The 24636-nt window shown below is 34.3% G+C and overlaps 2 protein-coding genes across 2 annotated transcripts in view; one reads left to right on the top strand and one right to left on the bottom strand.

Moving 5' to 3' along the window:
* Positions 1-3874: 3874 nt before the first annotated feature.
* Positions 3875-11251, bottom strand: LOC144977611 (ubiquitin-like protein NEDD8). The gene is made up of 5 exons (XM_078923004.1): positions 11044-11251; positions 8555-8572; positions 7741-7770; positions 6394-6476; positions 3875-4454 (listed from the first exon to the last, which is right to left on the bottom strand). The coding sequence occupies exons 1-5, from the start codon at positions 11059-11061 to the stop codon at positions 4364-4366; spliced, it is 240 nt and encodes a 79-aa protein (XP_078779130.1). The 5' UTR covers positions 11062-11251; the 3' UTR covers positions 3875-4363.
* A 268-nt stretch (positions 11252-11519) lies between these two features.
* Positions 11520-24636, top strand: part of LOC144977612 (calcium-transporting ATPase type 2C member 1-like) — a 57591-nt gene continuing 44474 nt past the window's right edge. The window contains exons 1-4 of the mRNA XM_078923005.1: positions 11520-11877; positions 15473-15690; positions 16437-16526; positions 19259-19294. Coding sequence (XP_078779131.1) covers positions 15505-15690; positions 16437-16526; positions 19259-19294 — 312 coding nt within the window. The 5' untranslated portion in view covers positions 11520-11877; positions 15473-15504. The remainder of the gene's footprint in view (positions 11878-15472; positions 15691-16436; positions 16527-19258; positions 19295-24636) is intronic.

Raw genomic sequence — 24636 nt, forward strand, 5'->3', positions numbered from 1 at the left:
GTCTTCTATCCCCTTATATCTGTTTTCCAACATGCTTTCTGTCTTTGTCTTGGAATGAGATTACTTGGTTTTGTCCTGGCCCAGGCCGGAGTCCTAGCTGGGAGGGAAACAGTCAAATGCATAGTTCTTGTTTTGGGAGATGATATTTTTTTCCTTGTAAATCATCTCTCTGTTATGTATTATTATATTTGTTATTTTGAATTTATAATTTAAGCATTTGAGTGTATTCCTCTTTGTTGGATTTTGTGCTTGTGTCTGGATGAGATTTATAGGTGATCTCAAACTAAGTACATTGGTGGTATGCTCTTGGAATCTACATCTGATCCCTATTTGTTCCCATTTCCCCTATGTCTTACTTTTTCTTGGATGCTTTATTTGTAATTTTAGAACTTTTTACTATCCCATTTTCTTCCTTTTTACTGGCGCTGATATGACCTTAACGTGTTGCAAGCGCCGTAAAACCCTTAAAAACAAAAACAAAACAAAAAACAGGACTTTGATGTGATGTCAATATATCCACTCTGCACTGTATTAGATTTAATTATTTTGTTCATAATGTTTTTAACATGCGTATTTTTTATATCTTCTGTCTCTATATAGATGTAATATGATATAATGCTTACGATTTTGAAGAAACCACAAATCAATAGAACAGTAAAGTTGGTGCCCCAAACGTAAACAAAGGTCGAGAAGCACATGGCAAACCACATGTTCCTGTCTTGACAGCTCACGTTCCAATGTAAATAATAGAAAGAAAATAACCTTTAAAATTTGGCTGTTAGGTGGCAAAAGAAACACATATTCATAAATACTCGATCATGCATCAAATAATGTCTAGATATGGATATTTTATGGAACAAAAGGTAAAATTTATCAAAAGTTACGTCTATCTATTTTTAGACCAGAGCAAATTGTTGCGCTGGTATGGACAAAACGAGAATTATTCGGAGCCTGATTTTCATAATAATTTAGTCTTATATTATTATTTCTGCAACTGTTAGATTTTATGTAAACATATTTTCAATACTGAAAGTGTATTGCCTACAACTCAAACTACAAAATTGGGAGACCTATATTGTGCGTAAATTATTCCGGTCCCTAACGGAAATCACTAGCAACTTGTTATTGTTTACGTTTGGGGCACCACCTTTACTGTTCTATAGATTTTTATCATACTGAGCAATTAAAATAATCAAATTCATAACTCATTTAACAAATTATATTTTATTCAAAATCCTTTGTTTATCTTTTGAAATCTGACCTCCATAGTGGGCAGGGAGGTACTCACTGAACTGTGTCTTCTATCCCCCTATATCTGTTTTCCAACTTGCTTTCTGTCTTTGTCTTGGAATGAGATTATTTGGTTTTGTCCTGGTCCTGGCCGGATGCCCTGGCTGAGAGGGAAACAGTCAAATGAATAGTAAATTTTGGGAGATGATATTTTTTTCCTTGTAAATCATCTCTCTGTTATGCACCGTATTATGTTTTCTTTATACATTATATATTATTTGTAAAACATTTGAGTGTATTCCTCTTAGTGGGGACCCGTAATTGTGTCTGGATGAGACTTTTAGTGATCTCAAACTAAGTGCTTTGATAGTGTGCTCTTGGAATCTACACCTGTTTCTAATTTTTGCAAAATTTTTGCTAATTTTGCTGTTTTTAGCTTGAAAAATTTGGGATTTTTTTTTGCAAAAAACCGCCATGTCAGTTTGCCATCTATCCCCCTGTATCTATTTTTCCAAGTGCATTGATAGTGAGCTCTTGGAATCTTCATCTGTTCGCCTTTTGAACAATTCCCCTTTGTCTTAGCTTTTCTCTCGTGCTTTTGATTGTACGTAAATCTAGAATCTTTGATTATCCTATTTTCTTCCTTTTTACTGTTGATGAAATGACCTTAATGTGTCGCAAGTGCTGTGTAAATTTCTTACTTAAAAACCAAACAAAAAAAACTATCAGTTTGCACAACACATTCAAATCCCATTTCTATGGTCATTTTATAAATTTCTTTTTGTGGCATCATAATTTGTATTTCTTCAGTAAAATGGTGCTTCTCTCATTATTGTAATCCATAATTATGTTTAGTACTATGTAACAGTGTGTGTACTTTTGGATTGTTGTTGATGTTGTGTAAAATTAACCTCGCTCTCTTTTACTCTGTGTCTGATTATGGAACAGGCAAATAAAGACCAATATTGTACTTTGAAAATGAATAAATATGTAAAGTTGTACGGTTATATAATCGTCTCATGCACTTTCTTTATTTAATTCAGTGTAGGCAGCAGCTCCTTGTGGTTCTCACACTACTATGTTACGACGATCGACCCAATCAGCAAAAAAGTCAGGTTCGCATTCGTGCGAACCTGCCCGGTAGTATCGTCACAACACACCATTCAACTAGATGCTTTGCCGTTTCTGGTTCTTGTCCACATCAGTTACATGTAGGACAGGTGGAAAGTCCCCTCTGATGAAGCGCCTTTGCTGTGAGGCAGCTCCTCGACCGAAGCCAATTCACAGCCACCCAATGTCTCCTATCACTGGTATCGAAGCCTGGCAACTTCTCACCAAACTGAGAGGAGTGTATGTCCCCACCCCCACGAGGGATTGAATTCGTCCAAGCCGACTTCCATCTTGAATATGCATCTCTGTCCGTAGTTAGGGAAGCTGTGTACAAGGGTTGCCGGGACTTATTTCGGCTCGAAATGGTCGTTTTCCTTTTCTTATTATAACACCATCTTTCTGTTTCATTCCTATTAAAATACAGGTCAGGTCAAATAGAATCAACTTGGTAGGGATCCTGACCTCCCATAGTGGGCACGGAGGTACACACTGTCTTCTATCCCCTTATATCTGTTTTCCAACATGCTTTCTGTCTTTGTCTTGGAATGAGATTACTTGGTTTGGTCCTGGCCTGGCTGGGAGGGAAACAGTCAAATTTCAAATGCATAGTTATTGTTTTGGGAGATGATAATTTTTTCCTTGTAAATTATCTCTCTGTTATTGTTATGTATTATTATTATTATATTTGTTATTTAGAGCAGATAATGTAAGTTAGTAAGCATTTGAGTGTATTCCTATTTGTCCTGTTTGTGTCCAGATGAGACATAGGTGATCTCAAACTAAGTACATTGATAGTATGCTCTTGGAATCTACATCTGATCCCTATTTGTTCCCAGTGATCCCAGTTCCCCCTTTTCTTGCTTTCTCTTGAGTGCTTTAATTGTTCGTAATTCTAGAACTTTTTACTATCCCATTTTCTTCCTTTTTACTGGCGCTGATTTAACCTAAATGTGTTGCAAGCGCTGTAAAACCCTTAAAAACAAATAGAAACAAATAATCATAGGGTTTTGAAGGCCCTTTAAAAGGGGTCCCTAGCCAACAGCAACACTTAACATGTAGGATGAGACAGGACTCCTGTTCGGTGATGTTACAATTTTTTCCCAACAGAGACAACACTGTTAGAGACCTGTTACTCATTTTATACCCGAGTATGGTGAGAGAATGTGAGTAAAGAGTCTTTTCCAAGGACTGAACTATGCACTGCTCAGAGCAAGACTCAAACCCTGGACCTTCTGGTATGAAGGTGAGTCACACCACTAGACCAAGTATCCACACATAAAATACATCGAAATAATTTAGAAGTGAAGGGAAAGAAAAATAAAAAATAAAAAAATCCATCTGAACATCTCCCTCGCAGTTAAAGACTCCAGACAGGGCTAGACAAATGGTCTCATTCCACATTGAAAGGACGACTGATGTGGGGGGCTAGAAGAGATAGTAAAGGAGTAGACCAATGAAGAAAACAAAATGTTTTCCTGTCCTAAGGGAAATTCCAACCGTACTTATATGCTCGACCATAATCCAAAATACAACATTAACAATATTAAAAATGTTTATTAATATTCAAAAAAAAAACAACCCAAAACGTCATACATTTATTATTCACAACATGGCTCAAATCACATTCTCATTCACTCTTCACAAATTGCACACCACAACGCATCAAAATAATTAAACCCGATAAATTAAAGATTGGACTGGACTGACATTCAATGATGCAGCACATGTTTACAGGTCAGTGGAAATATGTTTTGACAGATCAGTCATTTAAAAACAAAAAATTACAACACAATTGAGTAAAAACTCTAAAATAAACAGGAGAAGCAACCCTTGCAGGTGACGACTTTGATTCTAATAAACCAGAATAAATTTCCTTCCTGTCTCTAAATCTATTATTTCAGTTTCACTTTTGCAGAGGAAATCAAAGGTGACAAGGAATTAACTGCAAGTTAACGTGAGAACAGAACAAAACATATTTACATTAAAGAATTAAAAAACAAAAAAAAAATGTATTAAAAAAACATCATTGTTTAAATCCGCCTCTCAAAGCCAGCACGAGATGAAGAACGGAGCCTCCTCCAACCTTGTAGTCACTTGCAGTCTTTTCATCATTCCTGTGATTGTAAAGAAAAAAAAAAAAGAAAGCAACCATTATTGAAATATCAGACAAAAAGTATACAATTAATAGGCCGATGTCTATCAAACCTCAGGAGATTTCAAATTGACTGTGGGATTAATCTGCACAAGATATTAACATAACATGTGGTATAGGGCAAAATAGGATAAGATCCTTTGAATGCCCTTAATATTAATTAGTAATGCCATAAATCTATTGATTAAATATTACAATAACGATACACGTGGTAAAGATAGTATTTCAACTTAAATGTACTCATGTGGTGTACAAACATATATCTTTAACCTTGACATGCAAAGCGCACACACAACCACACACACACACACACACACACACACAACACACACATACACACGCGTATAGAAGATAACCATAATAATATAATAATGCATAATATATACATACAAGATTGAAAGCCATGTCAACAGCAGAGCAAACAAGTATTATTCGTCATATATAAATCTCCCATCATATAATTCCCTGTCTACTAACACCTTGAAATAATCCATAGATTTTGCATTCTTTGTTTCAAATTTATTAACTCACTCAACCCTAGAGATTTTTGATACTTTTCAAAACTGAAAAAAAAAAGATGTATTAAAAATGAGCATGTACATAGATAGTTTTATTCAACTTCAACTACCATTAACATGCAAAAACTAAAAACATTAACTTTGATACTACGCCTATAATTTGTCTCATAAAAATGTAATAAATAGGCATGGGGTAAAAGTAACCCCGGGTAAACTACGGATATAGTTGGTGTTAGGGTTGAGTGAGTTAAAGCATGGAGCGACCCCTCGCCTGATTGAGCAGTGGAAACCACTTAACCTTTACGGCAAAATTAATGCACTGAGTGATTCGCAACAAAGGAGCAGTAAAAGAGACAGGATAAGAAGAGTTAATAGATTTTTCACCAATCCAACTTCTCGTCTCTATTGCCTCTTTCTGCGGGATGACTTGCCACTGTTCAGTGTAAATGTTGCTGCTCGAAGCTCGAGGAAATAAATAATAACGTGAAGTTGAATGTAAGCTTCAATTTAATTACAAAAACAGATAAAATGAACGTTTCGGGTTTCCCCTTTATCAACAAAACAGGATGAATGAAACACCACAGATGAATGAGATGATGTGGTAGTGGCGAAGTTAAGATGAATTATTCATATATATTATATTATTCATATTATATTAGAGGTTGATTAATAATATTCATGTCAAGTGTTTTTCCCATAAGCAGTCAAATGTCTAAGGGATTCAATAAAATATGCTCTCGACTTTGTCTACAATAGATCGTGTCTAGCAGCCCCTGAGCTGGTAAAAATTCTGCAACTCAGCAATTTCTGCATCACTTGTAATGTTCAGTTAATGACACAGTGGTCCCCAGGCTTATTCCCCCTCCTCCTGTCATAATAAATACCTGAAGATTTCTCCTACTTATGATGAGATTATGTTTGTTCTTATTTCTCATACATTTGTTGGGAAGGCTCATGACAGCTTTGGGTTTGTAGTCATATTATATATGGCAATCTTTCAATACGCCAACAATGGTAGTTAATTTTTATCTGCTTGTAGAAAAGATATGCAAGACAATATTGTAAGGCACAGTAGAAGGCTGCTGAAGAAGAGGAAGACAGAGGAAAGTGTGGCAGGATAACATTGAAGATTGGACAGGTTTGACGTGGGACAATCTACAATCTAATGAGGAAGGCCCAAGACCGCGATGAGTGGCATCGAATCGTGAAGTCTGCATCCCGAGAGTCTCCCCGATGACCAACCGGTCATGGGATAGATTGAGAGTGAGTGAGTGAGAAAAGATACAATTCCCTTTCCACCTAATACCCATGAGGCTATTGGAAATTACGTAAATCAACCAATTCCCCCCTATAATTGTAAGTTTACAACATTTGAATACTTACATCTGCTTTCCACTAAAGATCAGCCTCTGTTGTTGAGGTGGGATTCCTTCCTTTTCTTCCACTCTCTCTTTGATTCTTTCCACCTACAAAAAAAAAAAAGGTTTTTAAAAATCCAGGAAATCTTTTTATTTCATTGAGGAAATGGACTGGCATTCTGTATCTAACACATTAATTGGCAACTGATAGATTAAGTGAATCGACCATAAAGGGTAATTGTATTTATGTTAATGAGTTTTACATTGTAACAGCAAAACTTCAGCAAAATGTGAAAATTGGTCATAACTTTTTAAATTGTAGCTATTAATTAAATCTTTGTACATTTATTTCCAACTTGAGCTTTTATATAGCGCAATATCCACTAAACGTGCTCAAAGCGCTTTACAGGGGGTCCCTGGCCAACAGCAACAAATAACATGTAGGACGAGACATGACGCCCGTCAGGTGATATTACAAATTTTTGGGACAGAGACAACGCTGTTAACGGCCAGGTACTCATTTTACACCTGAGTAAAGGACTCAACTATGCGCCGAGCGAGGCTCGAATCCAGGACCTTCTGATCCGGAAGCGAGTGTCATACCATAGACCACATAGCCGCACAAAACACATAGACTCAATATTTTAGATACAGACACTGTCTGATCCTCCACAACTCATCACAACCACCTTCTCCTGAACTGAATAAGCAAGCTGTCACTTTTTTCTAGACCATATTTTGTAAAAATAAAGTTCACACTAGTCACATAACAGAAACAGGAAAACAAAATGAATTTTTCTTTGAAGTCACGTAGGACAAATGACAACAATAAATCATTGTACTGCAAACTGGATTTCCCAAATTCACCTGAAATAGTTTTTGTGTTAGGCAAATTTCCTACGAATATTGCCATCTTAAACATTATGGATGGTGTCTATTGAGATTGTAAAATACTAACGAAAGAGTGAAAATGGAAAGGCTTCGTATGGGAACAAAACAGACAATGGACGTTTCGAGTACAAACCCTTCGTCAGCACAACAATACACAAATAAACGTGGAAAACAAATAAAATAAATAAATTTATTTGTTTTCCACGTTTATTTGTGTATTGTTGTGCTGACGAAGGGTTTGTACCCGAAACGTCCATTGTCTGTTTTGTTCTCATACGAAGCATTTCCATTTTCACTCTTTCGTTAGTATTTTACGATCACCGGCTTCAGGCAGCCCTTACCGTTTTCTGCTATTGAGATTTGCTAACTGGATCATATTTCATTCCATCTAAGAGAGGAATGCCCTGATGGATAATAACTAAGCATCGCAAAAGGTTAAATAAAATTATAATATAGAAGTAAAAGTACAATGATAGTATACCTTGTCTGTGGGTTCAATGTCAATCTCAATCTGAAAAATGAAAAAGAATGAATTAAGTTGTGTGATAAAAGTCATGAAATGCCAACAAAATCAATTCCAAATTTACGCTCTCCTTTATTATAAGTCTGAAAACGTTTAATAGTGGCCAACTTTTCAAAGAGCTCAAAAGGGACACACTAGTGCACAAGACCATCACGACCCAAAACAGTGGCATGTGTTGGACTATTATATGAATTGATCTAAATTTAGAGCTTTATTTTGTTTCTTGTTTTAATTTGCTAGTCGAAAAACATAATCCTGGGACATGCAAGGGTCATTTCCATACACATAAACAGTCCAAATTGTTTTTCCATTAATTTTTTCTCAGATTCCCAAATCGGGATAGTCCCGAATTTATCAGGACAGTTGATGCATTTGATTTGAACAAGACAGGAGAGAACAAAATCCTCATAACTCAAAAAATTAACAGAAATACAGAGAAATTTTTTTTTTTTAATGTTTTTCAACTCACTTAACCCTTGCCCTCTACCTCAGATCCGACCGCTAAATTCTACAGATATGCAGAAGATTATCATCCCATCAATCTTATTTGTACACTTTGAATACTTTACTCTTAAGCCTACAATACCAAAACTTTGGTTGTGCTCAATTGAAATTGATTAAAAGGTGAGCAATAAAAATCATATATATATATATATATATATATATATATATATATATATATATATAATATATATATATATATATATATATATATATATATAATATATATATATACATATATATATATATATATAAATATATAATGACTTACCTCTTTGCCAGTCAGTGTCTGAAAAAAAAATAAAATTGATTTAATCCTTTTATAATGGCTTATAAATTTAAAACTCCTCTATATTGTACCAGAAATATGTTTCACCTAAAATGGAAAACCAGATTCTCAATACTCCGCATCAGTTCTATCAAATTAATGCAAAATTTTCCTCTGTGACACTTTGAACAGGACTATTTCTACAAAATTATTTTCAGAATTGACAGAAAATCATTCAATTCTCTTAAATTTGTTGACCGGATTAGTTCTTGTGAGATTCTTGTATCAAACAGAGGTATATACAGTGGCCTTCATTTATAAGTGCGGTCCTCGGGAATCAAGCAGAGCGTGCTTATAAAAGCGGATTTGGATTTTTTACTAAGTCTATGTTAAATGCCCATACTACAGAAAAAATATCATGTTACTTTGGATTTCTAACATAATGGTATACATTGGGTTGTAGGGTTGGAATTGCCGTTGACATTTTATGAAAAACAAACCCTTCTTATTTTTGCAACAATATGTGACAGTTATACGCAAAAGGTGTGGGACTAGGGATAAAGAAGCTTGTGTTGTTGATTGGATGTATCTGTTTATGTTATTTTCTAATTCTATGATGAACTGGTTCAGTGTGTTCTCTGCCATTCAGTTGACGTCTGGTCTACTATAAATATATAAGATTGTTGGTGCAGGCGGCACAAAATAGACTTGTAAACAAAAGCATGCGTGAAATAAAGAAATTCACAAAGTGTAGGTACCGTAGTACAAGTACAAGTGAGTGCAAACGTTATCTTCTTATCTCACATCGTCAAGGCACTGAGCCAAATAAAACTAGATAGGTGGTCTGATTCCAGCCTATAGACAGGTGCCGATTAGCCATTGGAAAAGTGAAGCACTAGTTTGGGTTAAAATTTGAATAAAACTCAATTTCACATAATCACTGTTGCATTACTTTTCAAGGTATCTGAACGGTTATGGTATCATTTTAAAGAGCAGAGATCAAGCTTTCTATTAATGGGATTGAAATCGGCTGAAATTCCACATACAGGCACCGCTTCAATGACTAATACTAAAATAGTAAACTTACTGACTTACTAACCTGGAGTTAAAGTGATAGTTATCCAAAGTAGGAAAAACAAATTTATCTATATTACACCAGAAAAACGGCTTGTTTTCAAGAATTTTATCGATTTAAATTTGAAATCAAGATACAGCCGTGCGGCCATCTTTGAAAGTTTTGCCGTAGCTTTAGATATCCCAGATTAACAGCCAAATTAACAATTTAATTTAAAGTGGCTGAAATATTATTAGTTGTATTAAACTCTCTTTTTATGGCCACTTGAAAGCAGCAGAACATTTCAGGGATTCTTGGTTATTTTTTCCTCCAAATAATCCGCAAAATGGCAAAATCTCAGAACAAGGGAAGGAATCCATATTTAGGTTATTATTTTGGTTTTAACCTTTACATTTAATTTTACTTCTTTTTAAATATAATTTGAAACATTTACCTAAAGGTCATTTAAAGCATCTCTTGCGGATATTATCTATATCAATGGTTATTGTATACTTCCTCGTAGAAATGTCTTAACTTGTCAAAAACATTGCACATTGAAATAGTGGAGTATATAGGTATACAACTCCAATTAATTCAATTGAATACTCATGTATCATATTATATATCTATGCATATTTTATATTATAATTATTATGGTATATATAATTATAATTGTTGATATTATTAATGTATAATAATTGTTTAATAATCATCTATGTATTATGTATAATATTAATATAACCTATGACATTTGGTTTATGATGATGGATCTTCCCTAAGTGAAAGTGGCGCCTGTATTATGGAAGTTTTCCTTGAAATCAAAGAAGGCACATATCAAAAATTATGTGATAATAATTACGTCTCCCGAAAAGGGAGGCCTTCCGAAAGCTACATTCCTAGTATTCTTGTTCTAGTAGGGGGTTTGCGAGGGGGGAGACTTTAAAAAAAAAAAAAAAAGTCCCCCCCCCCCCTCCCAAACCCTCTACAAACAAGAACTCAAGAACATTATAAAAAAACAAGAATACTGGGGGTGTAGGAGCTTTCGGAAGGCCTCCCAATGGTTTTTATTTAAAGGCCTATCACTATCTATCTGTCTATGATTTTAATTTTAATGAATTTTAATTATACTAGAACCAACCTCTTACTCTTTACCTTACACTTACACTTACACACACTTCTTCTTGATTCTTACTCTTACCTAAGAGTAAGAGAAGAAGACCTAAGAATAAGAAGATTAAGATATTTCAGGGATTTTTTGGTCTGATCCAAGGCATAAACAACGTCATAATAATAGTGTCAGTGAGACTGATTTCTTTTTAAAAAATCGTTTCCCTTTAAATATATCTTGTAGAGGCATAACGGCGGAGAGAAAAAAAATCATAAATCGTGAAATCATCTCACTCACTCTCACTGGACAAACAGCCTGGGACGGACTTACCTTTACTTTAATCAGCATTTTTGAAAATATTAAGTTGTCGGCTTTGGTAATAAATACTTCTCCTGTGTCTGTGATTGTAATTAATTTTAATTTTACACAAAGACACCAATATAACAATCCAAGAAGCACTAAAATTAGACAACCAAGAACTCAAAATTCAACAATCATGTTCGAGTTCGGCTGAGCAAGAATAAGGGAAGTGTGAAATGATTGTTAAATATTGAACAGTAAACAAAATATTGTTTGTTTGTTTTTTGTTGTTTTTTGGGGTTATTTTTAGATGATCTAAGGAGATTATGTGGCAGCATTTTTATTCAACTCTCTGATTCTTGTTGCTCTGCATTAGTAATGATGTTAGATCATACTTAATTATTAAATTATGAATAATATCTCATTTCACACCTACCTGGTTTGCACTTAAGTTATGACAGGAGAATCTTCATTTATAAAGGAACTCTCCCATTGGGACGGTTAATGATTGGTAGTCGTGTCGTGTTGACATGTAACTGTGTTCATTAGATCTTAGAGGGGAGGTGTGAGTGTGAAAAGAAATTCTCATTCGACTTTGGGTTTATTAGAAAATCATTTTTAAGAAGCAGTTGTCTATAATAGTTCTGTTAATATCGAGTCAAACTATTCAAATTAATTTGGAGTCAGAAAGATGGAGTTGTTGGTAACTAACGCCAACGCCTGATAATCCAGTAGTCACTCACCACTGATACTGATACTGATCATAATCACACTGAGATACTGGATACTGAACTGAGACTGATGTGAATGTGATTCAATCTTGACTGTCATTATTAATCTGCTGCTGTCCCGAGCCAAAGCAGAGTGAGTATGAGTGGTTTCTTGATTTAGTTTTATCATAAATCTTGGGTCAACCAGAAAAATAAGTTAGGGTCTGTTTTCTTTTCTTTACTTAACTAACCTGACTTACCCTACTCTTACACTGAACACTTTGTTGATGATCTTTGGATAATTCTGGGACATGGCATGTTTTTGTATTCAATTGCATCTTAATTGTAACTCCCATTGGATTGCCCCAGTCCTTTGAAGTTCTAGTCCCCAATCAGACTACTCGGAGTCGGAGTAGGAGAAGTTGAGGCACTCTCCATGTAGACAATTACGGTTCTTGGGCGACATCATGTGTGGGATACCAACTGGTTAAAAGTTAAAAATCATGATCAGACAAGGATGTCTGGTCACTTGTGGCGACACAGACATAGATAAGTGAATTATCTGAATGAGCCTTATTTTATTTAATAATTTTTTTTTGCAATTCCAGTTTTGAAAAAAAAATAGTTTTTAAGTAGGCCTATAGATAGAACTTGTCTCCACACAATCACCTCAGTATCTTTTAAGCCTGGCCTTTGCTAATTTATTGTAAATTATACTTGCGCAAATGTTGAAATGAGATAATTGCCCAGGAGATTAAAAGTGTGAGGGCTTCCGTAAGCTCCTCGTGCTAGCATTTCTTTCAATGTGTATTTTCACTGTGGATATTTTGTCATGTATTTAATTATATATTCAATTTGTCAATATATAGTGGAATTTTAAAAACTCTAGAACAAACCTTGATAGATTAGTGAAAGTTTAAACTTTCCTAATACGTCCATTGTTTTGGTTTTCCGCCGTCAGTTTGTTTTGTGAAGTATTGAAAGCAATCTTAGTTTGTTTATTTCTATTAGAATTATCTCGAGGTTGGAGGATTTTTTTCTATTAGGGTTAGTCATAAGTCTTAGTAAAGATGCTAGAGTGTTTGTGTTTCCTATTAGGGTTAGTTAAAAGTACTAGGTTTTATTTTTTCCCAGGGTTAGTTGAGGGAATATTTGAGTTGTTTCCCTTAGTACCAGGAGCTTTTGGAAAGCCTCCCTTAAAAGTAAATAGGGCCTATATGTCACAACTTGCTGTCCTTTAGCAATTTTGAATATTGAATTTGAACAAAGCGAAAACATCTTCATATTTAAACTGTTTTTCAAGGTTGGATATAAAAGTTTTTATAATTGTATAAGCCCAACGATTTCAAAATGGTCCCCTCTGGCTTCAGTGTATTATATATATAAGCAATTTTCTAAATGGAGTGCTTATTTGCAGTATTACTGCAAAATAGTATTGTCACGGCAAAATTGGCTATTTGCAGTAGTAGAAGCACTCTCCTGACCTGAAAATCAGTACTTTCCCTTCACAGAGCACTAGGCCTGGGCGGTAACAATATTTCTCGGTACTGAAAATTTACCAGTAAATCATAAACATAAAATATAAAAATACCATTAAAGCTCAGGACTGCTATGATCGGTACCAAGACCGGTATTGGAAATTCCCAATATTATTTGTAATGAAGATCATCAGCGATAATATGAGTGGGAGGATACAAAGGAGTAATAATAATTGTTTTGTGGGGGTTTTTTTGTTTGCTTTTTATATTAATTTTTAAAAATTTAATATTGTATTTTTTTAATTTTTTTTTTTTTTTGTGGTTCTGTTATTTTTTTTAAATCTTTCTTTTTTTAGAGTAAAGAAAAAGATTTATATTGTTAGTTTTATTTTGTAGTTTTTGTTGCACTATTCTGTTTTTTTTTTTACTTATTACTTTTTCACTTCATTCATTCAATGCTACAGGCAAAATGAATGTAAAAAAAGTGGGAGTGCCAGTGTTTGTTTTAGGTTTTCATTTTTTAGCTTACGTGCGATAACAAAAACAATAGAACCTCTGCACTATGGTGTCATCAATCTCTACCTACACCTTTCTTTTCCCATCAACCGTTTCAACCGCGAGGCTAACGAGACATCTCGACTCTTATACAACTAATAAAACATACGTATGTCACGGTACCAGTCTAGTACAGAGACTGAGGGCTGGTAAAAATTATCGTCACTCTCTTTGCTCTCGATATTTTCTTCTCCTTCCTCTTACCGTACCAGTCCTCTGCATCTCGGTCTCAAGAATTTACTGGTAAGGCCAGTATTGCGATTACCAGTTCTCAGTCTTGACACCGCTCGAAACTACTGAGCACAACACTGTGTTGTTATCAAAATGGTCATTTTGTCGAATGGCTTGAAGTTGAATGAGAGTTTGAGAAGGAAAGAAAAGGAGAGATGATGATTGTAACAATTCGTGTGACTGAGAATTGAGATTTTAAGCATTTCAATTTTTCCTTCAAGTCTGAAACTTGACTAGACCATGTTCTATTATGTTTTTGTTACCTCAATCCATACTGCCTTCTTGAAAAGTTAAAAATTCGTTGTTTGTAGGAGTTAAAAATAGAAATCACTATTGTTAACATTATAATTCAACAATTTACTTATGCAAGGATTTAATAGCACCTCAAAATCCTTAAAATTATGTAGTCCCTTTATTCATCCCATAGGGGAAATTTGTCTTTAGGGGCAATTCCAAGGGAAGACTGTGAAATAATCCAGGCATCAGCCGCAGTGCACCGCCACAAACTGAGCTAGGGTGAGGTGACTTGCTCAAGGCCGCACAACACAGTGGGTTTTCGGACTCTGTACCTTTCTGGTACGAAGCAAAGATCGTGCTGCTGAGTCACACTGCCCCTATCTAACTCAGATGTGAGTTCACTGAAATTAATTGCACAACACAATTTTCCACAACAGCTCAATGTTTTAACTTAATTATTGATCATAACTTTTTAATGCATTTTCACATAAAACCTCTTCTATAAGAAAGATTTGATTTCTGGGTGGGGTTCCTGACCTCCCATGGTTGGCAGTGAGGCACTTACTGTCTTCTATCCCCCGATATCTGTTTTCCAACATGCTTTCTGTCTTTGTCTTGGAATGAGATTACTTTGTTTTGTCCGGGCCCTGGTCATATACCTTGACTGGGACGGAAACAGTCAAATGATGTATAGTTTAGATTTTTGGGAGATTATAATTTTTGTCTTGTAAACATCTCTCTGTTATGTACCGTATAACTTTTATTTTACATATATATGATATGATTTGTAATGATTTGAGTGTGTTCCTCTTAGTGGGGACGTGTGCTTGTGTCAGGATAAAACATTTAGGTTATCTCAAACTAAGTACACTGATGTGTGCTCTTGGAATCTACATCTATTCCCTATTTGAACTAATACCCCTTTGTCTCCCTTTGTCTTGGGTGCTTTAATTGTAATTCTAGAACTTTTTACTAACCCATTTTCTTCCTTTTTACTGGCACTGATATGACATAAATGTGTTGCAAGAACCGTAAAACCCTTAAAAACAATTACAACAACAACAACAACAACAAAAGATTTGATTTCACTAACTTGAAATGACATGTAGCTGTTTTCATCAAGAAAGCCTTGATAGACTTTGGCATTATTGCTCTCAAGATGGAATGATTACAGCTGCACGATGATACAAATTCTTCTTTAACTTTCAATTTTGCTGTGATTTGTATCTTTTCATTTTTCTTTCAAAGGAAACACAATCAGTTTTAAAGGAGCCAGGGCAATGATGACTCAGCTCCACTCAAGTGCAGCTGCGGCTATGTCCGTATTTGAGGTGGTGGATAAATTTAGGACCAATGTGGACCAGGGTCTTACCTCCAATGAGGCTCGCAACCGTCTCAAGATTCATGGACCCAACAATTTCGATATCGCAAAGGATGATCCTTTATGGAAAAAATACCTTGATCAGGTGACTACTCTCTTTATTTCATTGATAAAAATAAACTTGATTTAAGCTCAGAATGAAAAATGATATGGAGGTAACCTCCTTTCTCTATAAGTGTAACATGACAACAATAACTACTATTTTTAGAATTTTATTTATTTTCTTTGTGATCACATTCAATTTAATTGCTAAATGAGATGGTTGCAATAACTTGTTTGAGTAGCAGTTTTTCACAGTGCCACCAGCACACTTTTAAGTGAACTTTTTGCCTAAGCAAAGAAAGTAGTCCTTTTCAAAACCATAAAGTTCAAGGAGCCTGAGTTAATTTTGGCACTTGTTGTCAAATGGACAGTAACAATCACTTGCTGCTCTTCCACTCATATTCTCTCACCACACTCAGGTGTAAAATGAGTACCTGGCCGTTAACAGCGTTGTCTCTGACAGAAAAAAAATTGTAATATCGCCTACCAGGCGTCATGTCCCGTCCTAAATGTTAACTGTTGCTGTTGGCCAGGAACCTCTTGTAAAGCTCTTTGAGCACATTTAGTGGATATTGCGCTATATAAAAGCTCAATTTTTTTTATTTTTTTAAAAATAATGTTGTGGACCCAGTTCAGGTCATGTTCTTAGTCAACGAATGTTGTATCACCACACTACACCAACGCAAACGCATTCTGGTTTAGTATGGTTGGGGGAGACAGGCTCTGGTTCATATCTATGTACCTTTTGTAAATCGAATAATTTTGTTCTTATTTATTACTTTTCCTCAGTTCAACAATCCGTTAATCCTGTTACTCCTGGCATCAGCTGGTATAAGCTTGTTCATGCAGCAGTTTGATGATGCTATTAGTATAACTGTGGTGAGTAGTACTGAATCTTACTCAAGCGATACGTTTATTCGTTTTGGATTATTTTAGAAAAAACCCACAAAACCTTTTGGACTGTGCATCTTTGTGAGCTCGAAAATAATAATAAAACTCTTGACTTTAAGTTTAACTCACTCAATCCGAGAAAATTTTGCTACTTTTCAAAATTGGAAAAAAAATGTATAGATAGAAGTCTAGTTTTATTCAACTACCATTAACATGTAAAAACTAAATAGATTAGCTTTGATACTACGCCTAAATGTTTCTCAGAAAAATGTAATAAATAGGCATGGGGTAAAAGTAACCCGGTGGTCAGGCATATGATCCCGTTTGGCTTCAGTTTTAGCTCACAGTTTTTGAGTAGATCAAACAGAAATTGTTTGAATTGAAGAAGTGATTTTCTTCTTTTTCTTCTTCTTCTTCTTCTTCTTCTTCTTCTTCTTCTTCTTCTTCTTCTTCTTCTTCTTCTTCTTCTTCTTCTTCTTCTTCTTCTTCTTTATTATTATTATTTTTTTTTTTTTATTATTTTTTTTTTTTATTAAAAATTTTTTTTTTTTAAATTTATTTTATTCTTTATTATTATTATTATTATTATTATTATTATTATATATTATTATTATTATTATTATATTATTATTATTATTATTATTATTATTATTATTATTATTATTATTACAAAGAATGCCTGGATTACAAACTGGATTAGAGATTTATTGGATGCACAATAATCACCGAATGGCAGATACCATGATGAGCTCTCTAACTTCCAATTGTATTTCGTTTGTATTCCGATAAGGATTTTTGCTTTGTTCAGACAGATCAAATTTGGGTTACAGAAATTGTTGTTAATGGAGATATTCTAAAATATTATTTCATTAGTTCAAAATATGCCCAAGAGCACCTTTTAAAATATCCATAACTGTTTCAAATCTTATTAGGAATTTTCAATGTCCTGTAAATACCCTTTATGTGTTCCTTGTTATAGGGTCAAGTAATCTTATGCAAAAATTGTCGATCGGAAAATCTAAAAGTACAAGAATCATTTAATAAAAGTGGATCGATTCAAACAGAGTATTGCTGTTGATGTTGTCTGTCTTCAAAAGAAAATGAAATCCTGACAGTCTTTTGTGCATTTTTAAAGATCATGTTGGTTCTTGGTTGTATATTTCTAGATTTTTGTGCATTTGCATATATTATATATGTATACATTGTCGCCATAGATTCTCAACTTTGTGTTTATACATTTTCATGCATGCCACGTCTGTAAACGAATTTCCATTTTTTTTTGGATGAATAAAGTATATATTATTATTATTATTATTATTATTTATTATTATTATATTATTATTATTATTAATTATTATTATATATTATTATTATTATTATTATTATTATTATTATTATTATTTTTATTATCATCATCATCATCGTCATCATCATCATCATCAATATTGCTCATAAGCTTGATACTTGCATGTAGCTTGTGCAGAATGTTTTTATAGAAAAAATGATTATTAGGATCAATGTCAATATAAGATGGGAGAGCCTATGGGGTCAACATTAGATGGAGGAACATTAGATAGAAGTTTGATATTACAACTGCCTAGTCTGTATACAAGGTTTGTTACAGTAACAATCCGATCAAGGACACGACAAGGTTTAATATATAAATATATATGTATTCTGTGTTTACTTGATAAAGGCCAAGGACCGAAACGTTGTTTGTTTTGTGTTGTTCGTTCATGAGTCAGATTTACTCCCTTTATCTTTATCTCCATTTTATTATGATGAGTAGTGCAGGATTTGCGATTATCTAGAAAATTGGTAATGCATTTAGTTTTGAATCTTGCCATCGATATGAAATTACCGGTGTAAATTTAATGCTGTAACCCTCTCCTCACCAACTGGAGGAAAATCATTACATTCGTTACAATACAACTATTATTTTTCTCATTCAGTTTTCAGTTAGGAGGTCAATTTTTATCAAAAGTGAGTTATTGTCATAAATGATTAAATGAACCCTTTTTTTCAATTTTCGGGAAATATCAAAGCTTAATTTCACTTCTCAATATTCTTTACAGCTAGTCCAGTTGAAACAGTATGAAATTTGTCCATCACAAAATTTGAAGAAATATTTTTGTTATAATTTATGAGAAGTTAATGCTGTGTTGTAAAGCTGGTTTTGCTGTACAAAATTATGTATAGCATGAGAGTTAGAGTGCGGCTATTTGGTCTAGTGGTATGACACTTGCTTTCGGAGCCTCGCTTGGCGCATAGTTGAGTCCTTGGCAAAGGCTCTTTACTCACACTCTCTCACCTTACTCACGTGTAAAATGAGTACCTGCCCGTTAACAGCGTTGTCTACATCCGAAAAATTGTAATGTCACCTAACAGGCGTCGTGTCCCGTCCTAAATGTTAAGTGTTGCTGTTGGCCAGGGACTCCTTGTAAAGAGCTTTGAGCATGTTAAGTGGATATTGCGCTATATAAAAGCTCTTTTTTTTTTTTAATCTATTTTTCTGTTGGATGGGTATGACGTTTCAGGGAAAATCTGGAAAATGGGCAGTGAGGAGAGAGTTCAGGGGTCCTAATTCTGAATGACATTTACTTTCTCTTTTCACCTATTTGCTTTACAATTTGCCAACTACATTATTAGTTGTCACTCTTGTTAACTATGTTCTAGATGAATATAGTATGAATGATTTTTTGCGTTTCTGTCTCCCCCAGGCTATCATCATTGTTGTTACAGTGGCTTTCGTACAGGTGAGATTTTGTTTTTTTAAGTCTGATTCCATTTGTTTGTTTGTTTTTTTTTTATTTGTTTGTTTTTTTTTTTTTTTTTATTTGGTTTTGGACTCGAATTGTAGTTATAGAGCCTATTTGAGTTAAAATAAGTAGCATAACCCATTCTCACACCAGCTAAACAAAGTGAGATGAGATCTGGTTTGGGAGTATGGAGAGAAGGTGGGAAGGAACGGAAAATAGAGAAGAGAGAGAGAGAGAGAGGGAGAGAGAGAGAGAGAGAGAGAGAGAGAGAGAGAGAGAGAGAGAGAGAGAGAGAGAGAGAGCAAGGTATTAATTATGTTTGTCATTTATAGTTTTGAGATGACAAATCATTTAATGCACACCTGTTACCGAATGATGTGGGTGAAACAATAATTCATTATTGACAAATCAATACGTTATTTAGTACGAAACGTAAACCATGGATTCAGCACATTGGATTTTAAAAAGAATAATTTATCTTCGTTTTTGTTTTTTTAATTAAGTTTATCAAGATTAAAAGTCTAATACTTGTAACCTCAGTAAAATAAATGTAACAGTGAAAGAAAACTTGATAAAGTTTGGAGTTGTTGCATAAGATATTTATCCATGAATGGGAAACCGAACGTTTTTCAAATCATAATTGTTACAGTGAATGACATAATCAGTCGGTTGGTGAAAAGGTTTGAACTGAGATATTGCCAAGTTCAGTTAGAAGGTCAATTTTAATCAAAAATGAGTTCTTGTCATAAATTATTAAATCAACCCTTTTTGTACATCTTCGGGAAATATCAAAGCGTAATTTCACTTCTAAATATTCTTTACAGCTAGTCAAGTTGAAAAAGTATGAAATTTGAGAAAAGTTGCTTGATACCTGTCCCATACATCTGACCATAACTTCATGAAAAATCACCCGATTTAGTTCAAATAAAGATTAAAATGCTCTTTGATCATATTCTTTCAGAAAATGCAAAAAAAAAAAAAAAAAAAAAAACGTTTTAAATGCAAATCCAAAATTTTCACCTTCCAACTGATTATGTCATTCACTGACACAATTTCTCCTATTAATTGATTGGTTATTGCTGTAGGGGAGGTCAGTGGTAGAGCACTACTCACCCCACCATCAAATAGACGGGAATTGATCCGTGGCGCAGTCGGGATTTTATTTCTTTCACCTCCCCCCCCCCCCACCCCCACCTCCTTCCCTCTTAATAATAATAATAATAATAGTAATGATAATAATAATAGTAATGATGATAATAATAATAATAATAATATAATTATTATAATAATAATAATAATTATATAATAATAATAATAATAATAATAATAATAATAATAATAATAATATTAATAATAATAATAATAATAATGATAATAGTAATAATAATAATAGAAATAGTGATTATACTTTATTGCATCCCAAAACGGAATTTTTTTTGGTACAGACATGTTATAATTTACACAGTAAAATAAATAGAAATATGATGCATCTGTGTATGTGATGTGTATATATATATATATATATATATATATATATATATATATATATATAATATTATATATATATATATATATATATATATATATATATATAGTATAAATGGATTCACTCACTTTTATGGCCGAAACACATGTTTCTGTGGTTCCACCCACTTCTTCAGTCTTGTGTCTGTAGAATGATTATTCCATTTGCAGAGGCTCCTACCCTTCCGCTTTTCGCGGAATTATTCTGCTAAATTGGTCTACATCCCGCGATTCCGCTTTCAAGGCAAAAATTCCGGGGGACCTTCCATAAGCTACTACATCCCAAGTATTCTTGTTCTAGTAGGGGGTTTGGGAGGGGGGAAACTTTTTTTTTTTAAGTTTCCCCCTCCCAAACCCCCTGCTAGAACAAGAATACTTGGGATGTAGTAGCTTATGGAAGGTCTACCACAATTCCGCTTTTCAATCAAGAGAAATAAATTTAAAATGTTAGCTGTGGTTTATTTCGTCATTATCCTCTATGGTCAATCAACACACATTTTGTGTGTCTGACTATTCCCTTCATAGTCTGTGCAGTTGATGTCAGATAATATTATATTTTAGGTAGGGGGTGGGGGGAGTCAATGACCGAAGTATTATTATTATTATTATTGTTGGCTCCACAGTGTGAGGTAAATGACCTAGTAAAATTATATGTTGGCTCCAATCGGTGATATTATTGAGTAGGCTTCTTTCCGTATTTAATTTTAGCCATGTGTATTTGTGTGTGTGTGTGTGTGTGTGTGTGTTTGTGTGTGCATGCGCCGGCACGCGCATTTGTTTGATTATGTGTGTGTTTGGAGGGGGGTCCTGACATGGTTAAATAAATCCAACCATTTAATTATTTGCTCTGAGACTGCCAGGGCCTGTGTCCTCTATTATTATTTGACCCCCTTTTTAGTGTTTTAACAATTTGCAGCAAATCATGTCGTAGTTAATATTCGTAAGTTGATTCCGCTTTATGGGGTAGGAGCCTCTGCATTTGGGTTCAATGTTGATATTCTTGTATCCTTACCTACAAGTACCCACCAACACTCATAATATATATATAATATATATATATATATATATATATATATATTATATATAATATATATATATATATATATGGAGTGGTTTCACAGCCAGAATTGTGCCTTATATATGAATAATTTCTTTAATGTAAAATATTTTAACATGTCAATGTAAAGATTGCAAAACAAATACATTGATAAATTATTATTTACATTACTAGGAAGTAAATAAAAGCGAAAATAATTATATAAAATAGTCTTTGCTTGCTATAAAAAAGCCTAATACTAGACGGCAGAAAAGATTTTCGGTGTCTCTGTTTTAGTTGAAATAGAGAAAGACCCCTCCTTCCTTACATAATAACTGATGGTCTTAGTGGATGATGCTGGTCTTTTAATATATGTAAAATTTCTCATATAAAAGATCTACATTGTCAACATTATTTATTTAGCATTTAATGGATTTTTTAATACTTGAATTAATTTATTCCTTTCCACTACTAAGCAATTGCCTCCACAACCTGTTATACAAAATGACAAGTCACTTTCAATTACTGCTTTATAAAAATGATGTGCAGAGAGTTTTATCTATTCTAAACTGAGAAAGTTTTGTTAAAAAATAAGTACACCTGCCCATCTTATGTTTAATTATTTTCAAGTGTTCATCCCACTCGAGCCTGTCATCAATCGTTACACCAAGGTATTTCTAGTGAGGAACTCGCTGGACGAATTGGTTCTTTAATTTTAACGGTTCTATTGGTTTCTTCACTCTCCTAAAGTCTGTTAAATATGTTGGAGATTAGTTTATGGAAGGCTATGGTCCTTTCCAAAAGATAGCAAGCATTATCTAATGTTGGTTTATTGCCATAGAAAGCTGTATAGACTCTGGCTTATTGGGCTGTCAGGCCCGGTAGGGCGAATTAATTATTTTCGGCTGATTTTGTCATGTCATTTAATTTTTGCTGATAGAGTTCAAGCCAGTTTATGGATCCGCTGAAAAAAATCAATGTTATAATGTTTTGTGTCATAATTTGACACCTGTGTTTATTTGCATGAATTTTGTGAATATACTCCCAGTTTATGACATCAGCCTAGACAGGCTGGTGCCAAGTGTCAAAAATGACACAATTTAAAGAGGTCATTATGGTGGTCGACTGAATAGAGGAATGGGATAGGGTTGTGGTCGAGATGGTGTTTGTAATTATGGGGTCAACTTGACTAGCTGTAAAGAATATATTGAGAAGTGAAATTAAGCTTTGATATTTCCCGAAGATGTACAAAAAGGGTTGATTTAGTCATAATGGGGTTTTGTTTCTTTATAGTTTTTGACTCAATTATTTATGAAATTATTTGTCCTTTATTTTTCATATAATATTGAATTCTCCAAGTAAAATTCTATTTTTTTAATGTAATATTTTGGTAGAGGAGTCTCCCTATCTCTCTCTCTCTCTCTCTCTCTCTCTCTCTCTCTCTCTCTCTCTCTCTCTCTCTCTCTCTCTCTCTCTCTCTCTCTCTCTCTCTCTGGTTGTGTTCAATGGACAGTAACAATTCCTTGTTACCCTTTTATTGTAGTCCGCCTCAGCATACTTTCCATCAGACCTGTTTAACCCTGCAACTCAACCACTGATGTGTGTGTGTGTGTGTGTGTGTGTGTGTGTGTGTGTGTGTGTGTGTGTCTGTGTGTGTTCAGAGAGCTCAGAACTAGTTTCAGCTGCACTCGTGCCGAATTAAGGGCCCCTTTCCTTTAGAGGCACGGGCATCGAGATATCTTACCAGAACCCGCAAGTGGTAGCCGAGTTGCTTACTATGTATTTAGGCATATGGCAGCAGCCTCTTATGGTTCACACTATTATGTTATGACGATCGACCCAATCAGCAAAGTCCGGTCCGCATTCGTGCATCGTCACAACACACCTTTCGACTAGATGCTCTGCCGCATATGGCAATGAGCAGAATGAGCTCCACTAACGAGAGAGAGAGAGAGAGAGAGAGAGAGAGAGAGAGAGAGAGAGAAAAAATAAGTAGGAGTGAAATATCTGTTCTATGTTATAGTTATCATATAACGTTATAACAAGTGTAACTAAATGACAAATTGCCATATTTATGGACAATAAAGATCTATTATTATTATTATTATTATTATAATTGGTTCATTGAATAGGAATATTTTGTTAAGGGGGCAGGGGTGGGGGGGGGGGGGGTATCTATTTCTTTATCTCGGTACCCCCCCCCCCCCCCTCCATAAAAAAATAGAACATATAGAGCAGTGAGGTATTATATAAATATTATATAGGGTGCAGTTTCTTCTCAGTCTCTTGTGGTTGGAATTAAGGGTAACGCTTGCCGTTCTCAGAATAAAGTTTTGATAAACACACACTAAAAAAAGCCCCCGTTTTCTTTGGATCTAACATTTGACCCCAGTCACCCAATCACTGCTGGATGTACAGGGAGGTCAGAACAACCCCCCACGATGACATGCAGATGTTTTATCAACTGTGGTCCTCTTAAAATGTATTTGTAAATAATAAAGAGTATTTCACATTGACACCAACGGCCTCTGAAAAAAAAAAATGAAGAGAATAAATTCTCACATCTGATATCTGCGTCAGAAATTTTTTGTTGTATTATTGTGAAAGAAGAGTTGTTTTGTTCCCCCCCCCCCCCCCCCCCCCCCCCCCCACCGTCATAATCTTATCCATTGAGACTAAAGGAAAAATCTTTTACATTTTTTTATTAAATGGATATTTTGTACAGACTTGATCTCGAGGTTGAATTGACGACATGTGAAAACCCTCTATCGTGAGGTTT

Source organism: Berghia stephanieae, chromosome 7 (assembly GCF_034508935.2).
Source record: "Berghia stephanieae isolate SIO BIC M18660-M18661 chromosome 7, UCSD_Bste_1.3, whole genome shotgun sequence".
Classification (NCBI taxonomy): Eukaryota; Metazoa; Mollusca; class Gastropoda; order Nudibranchia; family Aeolidiidae; genus Berghia; species Berghia stephanieae.